The 13,617-nt window shown below is 39.7% G+C and overlaps 1 protein-coding gene across 2 annotated transcripts in view; it reads right to left on the bottom strand.

Annotated features, from left to right (window-relative positions):
* nphs1 (NPHS1, nephrin) overlaps positions 1 to 13,617 on the bottom strand; it is a 40,512-nt gene that overhangs the window by 15,762 nt on the left and 11,133 nt on the right. For both annotated transcript variants that reach the window (XR_002874985.1, XM_023964548.1), the window contains exons 4-9: positions 12,421 to 12,543; positions 6,194 to 6,316; positions 5,560 to 5,641; positions 2,904 to 3,007; positions 1,101 to 1,222; positions 753 to 924 (exon numbers count right to left, since the gene is read on the bottom strand). Coding sequence is in view for 1 of the 2 variants with exons in the window: in XM_023964548.1 (XP_023820316.1) it covers positions 753 to 924; positions 1,101 to 1,222; positions 2,904 to 3,007; positions 5,560 to 5,641; positions 6,194 to 6,316; positions 12,421 to 12,543 (726 nt within the window). In the remaining variant the exon portion in view is untranslated. The remainder of the gene's footprint in view (positions 1 to 752; positions 925 to 1,100; positions 1,223 to 2,903; positions 3,008 to 5,559; positions 5,642 to 6,193; positions 6,317 to 12,420; positions 12,544 to 13,617) is intronic.

Below are 13,617 nucleotides of genomic sequence, written 5' to 3'. Positions count from 1 at the left end.
ATAAAACTACTTTTTTTTCATCCATGTTTTTACACCTCTGTTCACTCTTTTCTGTGGTTATGTTACATTTGAAGCTGGTTTTAAACTTTACTGGGTGCTGCGAGTAAGGCCGATGTGAAGCTGGCTGAAGATGAAGGTGGAGAGGCTGAACATTTCAGCCCCCCTTTTGGTCTGTTTCTATATATGCCTTCTGAAAATCTGAGTAGCTCTTCTAATGACATACTGCAGGACCCCATTGGCCCCAGACAAAGTGAAGCAGCTGTTACTTTTAGTGTCCAGGTCCATTATTGAAAAAAGAGGTTTTGTTTTTTTAAATACCAAAGCAAACTTGTGCTGTCTGACCTGGGAGTAAAAATCAGGGAATTGTTTGTGTCAGTGCGCCAGAGGTGATTATTATTAACTCTGTAATAGTGTTCCCAAAATAAACATTTCATATTCAGAAAGAGAAGTAGAATCTATTAACCATGGCTGTTACTGTTCCTCAAATTGTAATTTTATCTTCCTCCAGATTGTACACTGAAACAATTCAGCCAAATTAATGGAACTGCTATAAAAGTGCATGCAGTTATCTGGAGGCAGTCAGCAATATGGGTTGCAGCCATAATAACCATTAGTTTCATTAATGATATTAATAGACTTTTCATAGTGACTGAAAGACTTATTATATTCTTTTCAGTTGTCATGTTTTTTTTAATAATACACAACCACGCTGTCCTGCCAGTGCTTTGTGTTTCATGCATGTTTTTACTCACAGAACACGTCTAATTTGCGAGTGATAGACAGAGGTGACAGAGACACCGCATTGAAGCTTTCACAGCTTAGCTCTGCCTGGTTGTCTGCAGGGGTGATCACCATTTTCAGGACGCTTCTGGACTTCCGTGCAAACTCGTCTGCTTCCCAAGTTGTAGAAACAATCTCTCCATTCTGAAAGATGGATGAGAACATGCAAGAAAAAAAAAACCTACAGCAGAATGTTTTCTTTCTTTTTTTCTGCACCTGGTAAACAGTCTGTAAAAGACACCAACTGAATGGAGTTCATTGATTTTTAAGTAAAAAGGAATTCGTTTTTCACTGGGTCAGAGCAATGGTACGTCCAATACCTTGCTCCAGCGGAGAGCGGCGAGGGGGTTTCCACTACCAGAGACACACTCCAGCATGAGCATCCTCCCCGCTCTGACTTCATCTCTGTCCAGGTTCACAATAAACGGAGCGTCAGGTGGGTCTGTCAGTGCATGAGAGCCAAAAATAGAAAATGGCTTTAACAAAACGGGAAAGCTGGGCAAACACGATGAAGATGGAAAGGTGACATACAAAGGCAGACATGGCGAATCTGAATAAAGCAAATTACTAGGTGACAGTCATTAGGGCAGCATAAAAAGCAAGGATAACGACACTCTTGGCAACTGAGCGGGGTGTTCCTATTTGCTGAGACAGGGCCAATAAACTGGTCACATCCAGCATGAATGTAAGGAAGAGGTCCAGATCTGATGAAAGCATTAAGTATTTAGGGAGTATGGAGATAGATCCAGTCCATAAAGCAAAAAAGCAGATGTTCAAACAGTAATAAGGGAATGTGAAATATGAATAAATTACAGTGTCTTTAAATAAAATATAAGCAGTAAAATAAATTAGAAGAGGATGGGTCTTTGTTATTGCTGCAATCAGTTTCAGAGTGCAAACTACAGAGCCTGTGCCAGCATGACAAATTGCCACCTTGCTAACAGTCTGGCTGGCTGAAAATGGCCAGCGCATGGCTTTGATGGGCTGGCATACTGATTCACGTCTGCTCCAAAGTTCTGCAACACTAGCACTGTAGCAGATAGCACATGTTTCATGGAAGGAGAGGGGATAGGGAGGGTTGCTCGGCTATAGCTGTCTATTAAAAGAGTATTAGAGGCATCTCATGTGGAACAGGTTACAACAGACAGAAGACAACATGAGGTATCTAGTCAGGCTCCTGATAATGTAGCAGCTGAACTGGAGGGAGTGTCAGCAGAGCCGCTCTACTTTAATCAACAACATGATTTACCTCTTGAAGAAACAGACGCCTAAACTGGGAACCCTCAGCTATCAATTACTTCTGCTTATCAAGAGGGAAGAAAATATTAAGCCTCCTGTAGTAAAGCTCCAGTGTCACGCTGCTTGGGCATTAAGCATCGGCAGATTTCACTGTGGCATTGCCAAATAAGAGGAACAAAGGACGTCACTCACAGTGAAATGCAGAGACGGCATGTGTGTGGACTAACCTTCATGCGCTGTAACACCAGTTTCATTACAGAGCACAATACAATACGCTTTGAGACAATGACATAAAAAAAGTCAAAGAAACTGGCTTCATTTTCTGCCTGCGCGCATTCTGAATTTAATTCCAGCTGATGAGCACAAACGCTGGGCTAGTTATGCAGGATTTATTATCATTAAGTGAGGTGGCCCCAGCCTATTACTCATTATAATATTATTAAAAACTCTTTATCAGAAGGCTTGCCAGGGTAATTTATATGAAGATTTATTAGTTTTTTTTTTTAACATTTGGGTAATTCGTAAAAGTGGGAATAATCTTGTTCAATAAAATAATAAATGTTATGAAAATATGTGTTATTGCACACTTTAGAAGAAAACACCTCACAGCTTTAGTCCTATTTATCTCAGTTTACCAGAGGCTGCCTCAGAAACTAGATATGAAAGCTTGCCCCTGCCGACTGTTGCTCTGAACTGGGTGTGACTTTGCCTTCAAGTTGAAGGTTTCTCCTGGAAGCACTGCACACAAATAAATGCACAACACAGGATACCCCTGGGCCTCCCTGAAGACAGCTGGGTTCCTGTGTTGTGTGCTTCCAGCTACACTGGGTTTGAACAGAAGAGTGGTGTTGGCTGGCAGTTTACAGACAACTCCAGACACTCACAGTACACATTCATGGTCACCGTGGTCACCACAGGCTTGGACAAGGCAGCGTTCTTGGCGTGGCATGCCAACAGTCTCCCGTTGTCGGAGCTCAGTGCGGTCACCCTTTCAGAGGTAACACAAGAACCAAATGTAAAAATGCAGACAAAAAAGTGCTAAAAACATCTTTCCAGGGTTCTGTAAAGTGAAATGACAACAACAACAACAAAAACTAAATCTCTTTCAGGGTCACTGGGTTGCTGGAGCCTATCCCAGCTATTGTAGAGCAAAGGCTGGGTACACCCTGAACAGTTCTAACTTTATAATGGTAATTATGAAATATTATGGACTATATACTGTATAGCTACGAGTGAGTCTTCTAACCTTTCTATGAAAAGTGACCCCCATGAAATGTTAAAATAAAAACATTGCTTTACATGATTTTGTGTGTCAGGAAATAAATAAAATGTTGATCTTGGTTATTTATATATTAAAAATTTCCCCATTTTAACACTTTCTGCATTTGCATTATTGTCAAAACATGTTTAACCTGAACTAAGACAATAGACAGCTACAGTGTTTTTGTGTAATCTTGTTCAATTTTAGTAGAAAAGGAAAGTCAGCGTTGTAAACACTAATTGGAAGAGAAATATAAAACTGATGAGACAGAAGTTTAACTAACAAAGAAACAGATATGCGATGACCAAAGAACACAGCTTTGAGAAATTTCTGGCTGCCTTCAAGCAGGAAGGTGAATTTCAAAAAACATAAAACATTACAATTTTACAAAATAAGACAGGAAGTCAGTAAAAGTACAAATTCAATGTTACTAACAATATATGAAAAGCAGAAAAAACAAACAAAAAGAAAAATAGAAATAAAAAGTTTTGAAAATTTAAGCTACAAATCAATGCAGCTGTTGCCCACTCCAACCAATGACAACAGCTTTAAATTTTGTAGTTATGTTATTTTAATGAAAATTTAAAAAAATATGGTTATTGGACTCTTACCAACCCCGATCATCACCAATATACCACCATCCTGGACATTAAAGAGGTGCAGGTATTCACTGGTCCTCTCTAAATACGATGCCTTCCGACAAGATGTTTTTTTCAGATGCAGCTTTACCAGTTAAGCTTAGAATTTGGATCATTTTTGTGTCATTTTTTTCCAACGAAGACAGATTTTTTTGAAGGCTGATGTTTTTTCCAAGTATTTATATGCGACCAGCACCAAAAATGTTGAAGATTCATGTCGGCCACAGATAATAGATGCAGCTAACATGCACACTGCTTCATTGCCCACACATTTCACATGTACGTATGACCAAAGCGGAATTTTGTTGTTTGTCGCAAATATTTAAAGTTAAACTTAAAGTTAAAGTCTGATTAATTGTCATGCTTGTAGGTTTTTGAAATGTGTTCTCCACATTTGATCCATCCCCTGGGGAAACAGTGAGCAGCAGAAACAGCCGCACTCAGGTGTTAATCTTAATTTACCTTAACCCCTCCTCTGGGTCCGTGCAGCCAAGGAAAATATTCAGGACTGGCCACACGTAATTTTCTAAATAGACCCTTTCTTTTTTTAAACCATAATATTTTAATGTTTTACTTGGTAGTCAATACCTCCAGAACCTCACAAATGTTCTTTATGGTCCCAGATGGTTTAAGTAGGCTATATAGTAGCAAGCTATAACTATACTGAAGATTGGAAATTGTGTCAATTATTAGTAATTGGAGTTCCTATTCTGGACTTTGAGATTTCCCTTAAACATATGCCCAGACTAAGAGGCAACACAAGTAAATTTCACAATATTTGTCTGATTTCTTGTTGGTGTTTCCACACATAAAATTTCCACTTTTAAGACTGATGACTATCATTAGTGGAGCTGTGCAGAGACTATTTTACACTGTTTCCTTCTTTTTTACTGAATAAATAAAGTGCGTTATCTCAAGCTGTTGTTTTCTGCATGAACTTTGTACAGTTAACACGTGATTATGTGCAAAAAAAAAAAATTAATTCAAAAAAGTGGCTTAAAAATCTAAATGCTCACTTTCTTTAGCTCTTTTAGTTACCTTACACAACTACATGTTTGACGTGCTAGAAGGCCACATGTCAGAACTCTGAAGAAATACCCTTTCTGGTGTAGACAGGAAGAGGCTTAGTGTAATTGCTCTGTGTTGTGTTCTCTTCTGTCTATACTTTCTTTACCAAACAATTGTACAATGACAGCTGTAAAAAACAAACGAGGCCAGCTGCTCGCAGACTTGGAGCGTGTGTGCAGACAGGGCATCAATACTGCCTGAGACCTCGGTTCTTCTGTAGGAGAACTGAGCAACGTTGCAGCTCTTCCGCGCCAATGTTATCTCAAAATATGACAAGAGGTTATTATCGCTGACATGGAGGAGACATTCAGGATTAAGGTAATCTTTGGCCCTGTTTAATGTACAGGCACCTGTGCAAGGATCAAATCTGTCTCGCCACCAGAATGGAATTTTATGTATTTGACAGAAGCTAATATAACCCCGTGGAGTTTGTCGTGTTTTATTGTGTTCGCTAAGACAGACAGAGAAAATAAGAGCTCATGGAAAACAAGGGAAACAAGAAGCCAAGGCAGAATTTGAGAGACTGAGCAGGCTGCTGAGAAGAGGGAGTGTGGCAGACGCTCGAACACATACGTTACTTCAGCAAGCGTGTTCAGAAGCTTATCCTTTGAGCCAGACACGGAGGAAGACTCTACACCTGTCAGCTTGACTCCATCTAAAAGAAACAATGGGAATAAGGCGCACAGATAAGACTACTGTCTGTAAAATGTGTTCATGTGAAGCAGAAACAGTGTTAAATGTCATTCACAACAATAAACACTGAAAAAAAACATGACGTTTCCCAGTTTCTAGGACAATAAAAAAATTAATCTTGAAGTTTAGACCTTATTTCATCACCATGGCAAAGCAACAGTTTAATCACCAACTACAATTAAGATTTATGTGGAGCAGCACAACATTCAGACACCATAGACCTGAGGCAGAACAATAGAATGTAATTACAAAGCAAACATTTCTTGCTCTTTGTCAGCCCCAGATAGGTTGTAGTTATTTATGTGCTAAATATCAGTTGTTATTCCTTCTCTGAACATGAAATTGTAAATTCTCTGTTAATTAGGAATTCCTCCCACGCCGACTCTTTTCTTTAATTCACCTTCCTTTCCAAAATAATAAAACACGACATGCATTTTATTTAATGGTTCATTGTCATGTTTTTAGCTTTTGTTCTGTAAAAATGCTTAATTCAAAAAGTTGACGAGTGTCGGACCTTTATACAGAATGACCTCAGCCTCGGGTTTTGCATCAGGAGCCACACAGGTGACATCGTAGCTCTCCCCTGCCACCCAATAAGCTGCCATGTCCATGGTGAAGTATGGATTAGAGGGGGGAACTGCATGACACACAAAAAAAATGTTTAATAGCCAATAAAAACCTCATTTTAGATTTCAAGCAATAATTTATGAGCACTTGAAAGGGACATCCAATCCACCAAGTTCGATAATATGTTATGCTTGGATGCAATTTGTAGACAAGAGAAAAATGCAGAGAGGAAACAGATTAAACTGATCTATCACAGAAACACCAAATGTATCTCTCCCGAGATCGCCCTCAAGCTAAGTATGTGCGTTCCAGACTGATCAAAGCACTCTTCTGCTCTCTACAAGCCTTTTATCTGACCATGAATGGGGATTTCAGGAAAAGCAGCAACAACAACAACAAACCTTTAGACTTAAGGGACCAAAATTGTTCAGCAGCGAGCTGAGAAATCTGTCACCAACTAATCATCAAAGAGATTTTGCTGAAATGTTTGTTCGTGCTAAAACTGTCCCATAAACTGTATCATAAGTGGAGCAGCCTATTGTTTTAACTTTTAGTGAGAGTCTCCGTTTTATCATTTGAAAGTGGAGATGCAGTGGAGCTTGCTTTTTAAAGTTTAGAGACTGTCTAAGGTTGAATAAAAACAGGAAATGGTAAGAGGAAAGACCCTTGCATGTAAGAAGGAAATGAAAGACCTGCAGGGGAGCAAATTCCAATAAGACCTAAGAGAGCATGTGAACAAAGAGCCAGAACAGACGTAATGTGGAGGATATAGCTGCTGAGTTATTTCCAATAAGGAAGTATATAGCTGAAAAGTTAGCTAACCATTCAACAGTTGCTTGCCAAAAATTTCAGACAGACCGCTGATTCTCCACCAGTAGGAGGAGCTGTTGCTGTACACAGAGTGACACTTTGGCTCCAGTCTCCTATTGAGACAGATGAGATGTGGCTGCAGCTTCAAACTGATTTAAAAGAAGCAATTGAATCTGTGTGGACTGTGATGGGTTACCCAGAGCACTGCAGAGGCGCGCGCTGCAATAATGAGATGCATTTGTTTGTTTTTCTCCCCCCTCTTTCCTGAGAAGATGACTGGGCCATGCATCTATTGACAGCCCCTGCACTCTCAATCAACTCAAGCCCACACAATTCACGTAGGCGCATCACTTGTTGTGCTCGAGGAGTGTCTGGCAGCCTAACAAATCCTAAAATAAGAATAATGATATGTCCACAAATGAGGCAGGCAGGTATCTAATTTTTTCTTCACTCGCTCATGCTGGCCTGTTCCTCGTATCTTTCACTCTCCTCTTCATCCCTCTGTAGCAAGCTGAGTCTCCACCCCTTTCCCTGATACTATTCTTCTTGACCACTGCAGCTAAACTGCAGAAGTGCAAAGGAAGGTGTGTTCTGGCTTGGACTGAGACTCACAGTCTGTCATCCATCACATCCATCCAGAAAAATCACATGACCCTGGAAACACTGACAGTGTACGCAAATACACAGAAGTCTGCAAGGATATGAAAACACTTGGACAAAAGCAATTGAAAGAGGAAACAAACGTATGACATGGTTCCAGAGTAAAAAAAACAAAAAACAAACACCCTGTTTTCCTAATTAACTCTTTCTGTCTCGTCTCTGTGTCCTTGCCTGTCAGCTATTTCTGTTGTGCCTCTCCTTTCTAGCTCTATTGCTCTCATTAAGGTACTTATTTGAACGCTAGAATAGATAGGAAGATAGGCAGAGATTTGCTCCAGCAGTTCAGACTACAAACAGTGCGCTGCAAAATTTGATTCATTAAACAAATACAAGACAGATGGACGGATAAGGCAGATAAGGAACAGATTAGCAGACACACATCAATATGCATAAGCAGATCTTTCCACCTATCCGCTTTCTTATTTTCTTTAAAACAAACACCCAAAGATGATTTCTAAAATATATTGAGTTTTGCATGAGCAACCACACTTCCATGAATGAGCAAAGTGTGAAAAAATCTATCTGATAACGTTTGCAAACATGCATCAAAGCACACATGCCTTTTTTGGCAAAACTAACTTTATTTTCTGAATTGAAACTGGCTGAGGAGACAAAGTGTCTCTGAAAGGCTTATCAGGCTAGACAGTGAAAATCTGAAGTCTAAAGCAACTCAGGATCCCCACTTTTCTATTTCCTTTTCCTTTCTTTTTTTTCTTTTTTTTGCTAGTTTCAATCAATGTTTTTAATCATTTAACCTCCTGTTTGGGTGTTTAATTGAAAAATATTGTTTGGTATGTGAAGGTGGACCCAAAGGCATGATGAGAATGCAGGAATCAGGCAGGTGAGGAGTAAAGATGAAAAACAAAAAACACACATACGCTGCCAACAAAAACAAAAAAATATACGGAATTGCTCAAGCAGTTAATCTGAAAAACAAGTGGCTGGAAAAAAAAGGGTTTAACACAGAAAACAGAAAACCTATTTATACAAACAACAAAGGAAAGGACACAAAACAAAAAAACTACACTATTACTCAGGGAGATCACAAGTTATGCGATACAGGTACAACTAACAGTGATGCAGCACAGACGTGGAAAAAAAACTGCTTCCTAGTTCAACAGATTCATAGAAGAAGCTGACACCAGACAAATTCACAAAACAGCAATACCTAAAAACCCTTTGAAACATATATGAAAAAAGTTCAAGAGTGTCATTAATCCAGACACCATGTTGGGGGTACCACTCAATAAAACAAAAGAAAAAAAAAGTTTTCATGAAAAGTTTTTGAGGTATGTCATCTGAAAAACTAAACTAAAGAAACTCAATTATAATTCAGCACATTTTACTACATTGGGAAGTAAAGTCACCTGGTGCTAGGCTACAAAGCTGTTTATTTTTTCTTTATAAAACTTTGCTAACAGTACATCTCTCTATACAATATTGATATATTGTTTTATATATAATCATATCGTAACCATATTAGGTATTCCACGTATTTTCCAAATTGCTCCGTTTTTACTTGAAGCCCTAAAGCATCACAATGCAAAGCGAGAAAGACCCCAAAAAGTTTTTTTTGTTTTTTTTACAATTTTTAATGTAGTATGATATGCCTTGTACTCTGTCAATAAAATAAAATTACTACTCTCCTGCAAACAAATTAAGTTGAGCAAACCCAAATATTATCCAACTATTGATTTAAGCTGAACAGCATCGATCACTTTAGCCTTTTTATTTTATCTTCTTGCATGTCAAATATGTCAAACTTAAACAGGACAGTAAACCACAATTTTTACAATTTCAAAATCAAATTATAATTTGCTTTGGGTAAGGAATGTCTAGCAAACCAATTGTCCATAACTGCACTGATTAACCTTATACACTGGAGCTTTGGACACCTGAGCAGCTGATTTAGGGACAGCTGTTCAACCTATTGATCTACAGCTACTTCAAAACCCTCCATCTATCTAACCTCCAAACCCCTATTTCCTGTTCAGGTTCACAGGGTTGCTGGAGCCCACCTAGCTACTGTTGGGCAAAGGTGGGTTCCATCCTGGACAGTTCACCAGTGTATCTCAGAGACAAGCAACCACACACTCATATTTACACCAAAGAGCCACTTAAGAATCATCAATTATCCAATGCAGAATGTTCTTGGACGGTGAGAGGAGAAAACCCACACCATGAATGAGGATGCATGCACATTCCACCACAGCAAGGACCAAGCTGGGATTTAAAAGCAACCCCTTAAAAGTCTAATTTTGCCATTAGCAGAAACACCCTGTGATAATTGTAAAGACAGATAAAAGCTCTTTAATGTCTGTCTGTAAGCACACAACACATCCCTCTCTGACGAGGTTGGATACTCGAGTAAATCTGAGAAGTTTTCATGAGCAACAATGAATAGAGTAGTCATGTTCTATGTTTCTTCTTCTCAAGAGTTTCACTATAATTCTTACCAAGGAGTATAAAAATTGAAGGCTCATTATATGCTCTTCATGTGCTAAACTCATTAGCCACCACTGAAATGTCACCGTAGCCCAGGTTTCAAAGATGGCCTCCTCAAACCTGACAACAAAAGTTAACACACTGACAAAAACACACACGTACCTAGTCATGCATGTCTCTGTAAGACACAGGTTTTTAAGTCATTCATGACTGTCCTGAACATTGGCAGGGGGACATTTAAAGAGGTATGAAAGGGATGGGGTGGGGTGTTTGTTAATAGGATTAAAAGCTAATTCTAATAGTATAAACTGAGACACATAATGTGTCAGGTGTGTGATGAACGCAAAGTGGGGTAAGTTTTAAGAGAAAGGAAAAGGTTTCATCAGAGGGGGGTAGAGGTTGTTATTGTCATGGATTACTCAGTGCCACTTGATCTGCCTATAGCAGTAATCCCCTATCTAAGCTCCACAGGAAAGCAAAAACACACAAGAGTACTGTTACAGCAATGGAAATGTCTTAAAAACATGTCTCTGTAAGCCTGCGGATGAGGCTTATTGATATTTTTCTTTATCCCTGCTCTTTACTGTCTGTGATGATCCATCTTGAATTAGCTAGTGATGATATCAATTTTATAACCACCACTGTCAATTTTTTTTTAATTCTTTCCTTTTCTCCTATGCTGGCTCCTCATAAAGACTTTATAGTGTTTTGATTTGATGCAGAGCTTAATGGGATATGGCCATGGTTGAGTGGACAGGGGTGCGGGGCCTTGGGAGCTATAGTCGCCTGATGCAGGGGTCCATGGAAAACTCATCAGAGACAGTGCTCTTCAAAAAAGGATGCACAGTTTCCAGTCCCAGTTCAGCACTAACAGGAGATTGGATTCATCAGCTCATTATCAAGCCCCAGATTACTCACATATTTTGAATCACTGGAATTCTCGGAGCGGAACAAATGACCCTTTGGGACCAAGGCTGCAGACTGCTTTTTTTTTAATTCCCTCTTTCAGTGTTTACCCTTCACAGCCACAGCAACTGTCCATCCTAAACTATCAACAACTGAGAGGACTGAGAGAAGTCTCCCGCTGTCATGTGCCGATAGGATTCATATCCATGCATGCCGGGAACATCCGTGATTCAGCACGAATGCAATTCCCACTTATGTTGATCTTTCTGTGTGGACTTTGTGAACGTGGGCGCACAGGCTATAGACATTTGAGAGGTAATGTTGAATGTGGGAGCGCAGCCTGCTGTGGCTGCAGGTGTAGGCCTGCTGTAGGACATGAAACTGCAGCACTGTGGAATTGAGTGTGTAGTCATTTGAAAGAGCCGTCCACAGACCGTCTATACCTCTCCCTGCCCCAAATGACCCGCCATCCCTCCTGCCAACCCATTGATGTCAGAAAAACCTGCTCCCTTCCCAGAGTAGAGTGAGGCGGACAATTGCCACAGCAAAACCCATTTTTCCAAACCCCCTCCGCTTCAGTGTTCACCAAAGAGAAAGCCTGAGCGTGAAGCAGAGGGGAAACCAGTGTGACTGAGGGAATGGGGAGGGGGTGAAAGCAAATGAACAGAGCTGGAGAATAAAAGTTCTACCAGAGTTCTATCCTCAGCACATATGGGCGTCTTCCCACAAGCAAGGTGGATGAAAGATAGTGAAAAGGCTTGTTATAGAACATCAACAGGTGGTCCAGTGTAGGTATACAAATGTGTGTATTTCAGCCTGTTTCTGCGCATATACCATTGTGTAAGGCAGACACAGGAATTGCCTTAGGCCTGCCAGAGAACTCAGGCTGCAGTTCACAAAGGCTTGGAATAGCTGTTGATCTAAAGAAACAAATATGAATAGTTCTGGTACTGAATTAAAACTATTGAAAAAGTTGAACTCCTGATTGTTATCGTGGTGATTTTCTATCTGACATTTTCCCAAGTTTTAAAACGGGAAAAAAAAAGTGTTCAGCCTTACTGTAGGCAACCTAATTGTAATCTCTTCCACGAAATGCCTTATCTTTAAATCAGGAAAGATCTTTATCAATAGAAATGAATATTTAACAGCTCTCTATATGCTGATTAGTGGTCAAGAGGTCGAGTGCTTTACTGGAGAACTGTGGGTACTCACAATCACGTTTTAAGCATATCATTTATTTAGCTACTTAGGGAAAAACAATGTCCATGTTTACAACCATGGTTTACAACCCTGTTTACAGGCAGAACCCATCCATTTTGTCAACAGTCTCTTATTGTTGGAATCTTTTCTTACTCAGTACATCAAGCCAGACTGCATTGGAGATGATCCCTTCACTAGTGTCAGATTGTCCTGCTTGGCATTCGTAGAAAGTGTCATCTTCCAGTTGAGCATTTTCAATTCTAAGATGATATTGCCCTGAAACAGAGAAAAAAAAATAAAAGGCATTTTGTGGCATCAACTACCATTAGAAAACTTTAAAAAAGTAAGTGTTAGTTAAGTTTTTATTGTCAGCAAAGATCGTAGATGTTATGGTAGACACATAATCAACAGTTACTTTCAAAAAGTTAAACCGATTTTATGGAAATTGTAAAACAAAATGTTATTAATTACTGTTTTTTTATTTTGTACTTTTTTTTTTTCTTACTGAGTATTACTTTTGAACGGCACAAGGCATTTAGGATTGGGATTCCACACCTTGTAGGATCCATCCATCCATTATCCATCCATCTTTTAAACCCACTTAATTTTCCTTTGGGACCATGAGTCGCTGAAGACCACCCCAGCCACTTTTTGGGCGAAGGCGGAGTACACCTTGGACTGTCCACCACACTGTTGCAGGGCCACACAATCACATAGTGACATTCACACCTTTGGAACAATTTGTTATTGTTCACCTTTCAGGACATCCCCTCAGTGGGCCGCCACAGCGAATCAGCTTTCATTGGTTTGTACCGGTGGTTTGGCAGAGATTTGTACGTCAGATGCCCTTTCTGACACAACCCTGTATTTTATTCAAGCTGTGGACTGGCACAGGGAAACCCAGATTTAGACCCTCTTGTGACCACATAATGAGACAGTATTTTGAAGTGTCTTGCCTAAGGACCTAAATTTGATGAAGCTAACCTGGGAAACTAACCCTGGTTTGCCATGTGCCATTCCTACATGCAGCCAACTGAGCTATCCAGCTGCCTTCCCCAGGGACAATTAAGAATCATCAATTCATTTATAAAGCATATTTTTGGACTGTGGGAAGAAGCCAGACTTTCTGGAGAAAACTCACGCATGCACGAGAAAAACTCTGAACAGAAAGGACTCAACTGAGAGACGTGCTGTGAGGTGAGAGTACTAACCACTACATGACCGTGCAACCCCCCTTTGTAGAAGCACTTAGTCAAAAAAGGACTGGATGGCGATAAAAGCTGTAGTATTTCAGCTTATTTTGAATAAAAATATGTATCTAAGGTGTAGAATTAAAGGCAACATGAAGTT

The sequence above is a fragment of the Oryzias latipes genome, chromosome 16, assembly GCF_002234675.1.
Source record: "Oryzias latipes chromosome 16, ASM223467v1".
NCBI classification, from domain to species: Eukaryota; Metazoa; Chordata; class Actinopteri; order Beloniformes; family Adrianichthyidae; genus Oryzias; species Oryzias latipes.
The sequence above is the reverse complement of the archived record's forward strand: the minus strand, read 5'-3'. Positions and strand labels throughout refer to the sequence as shown.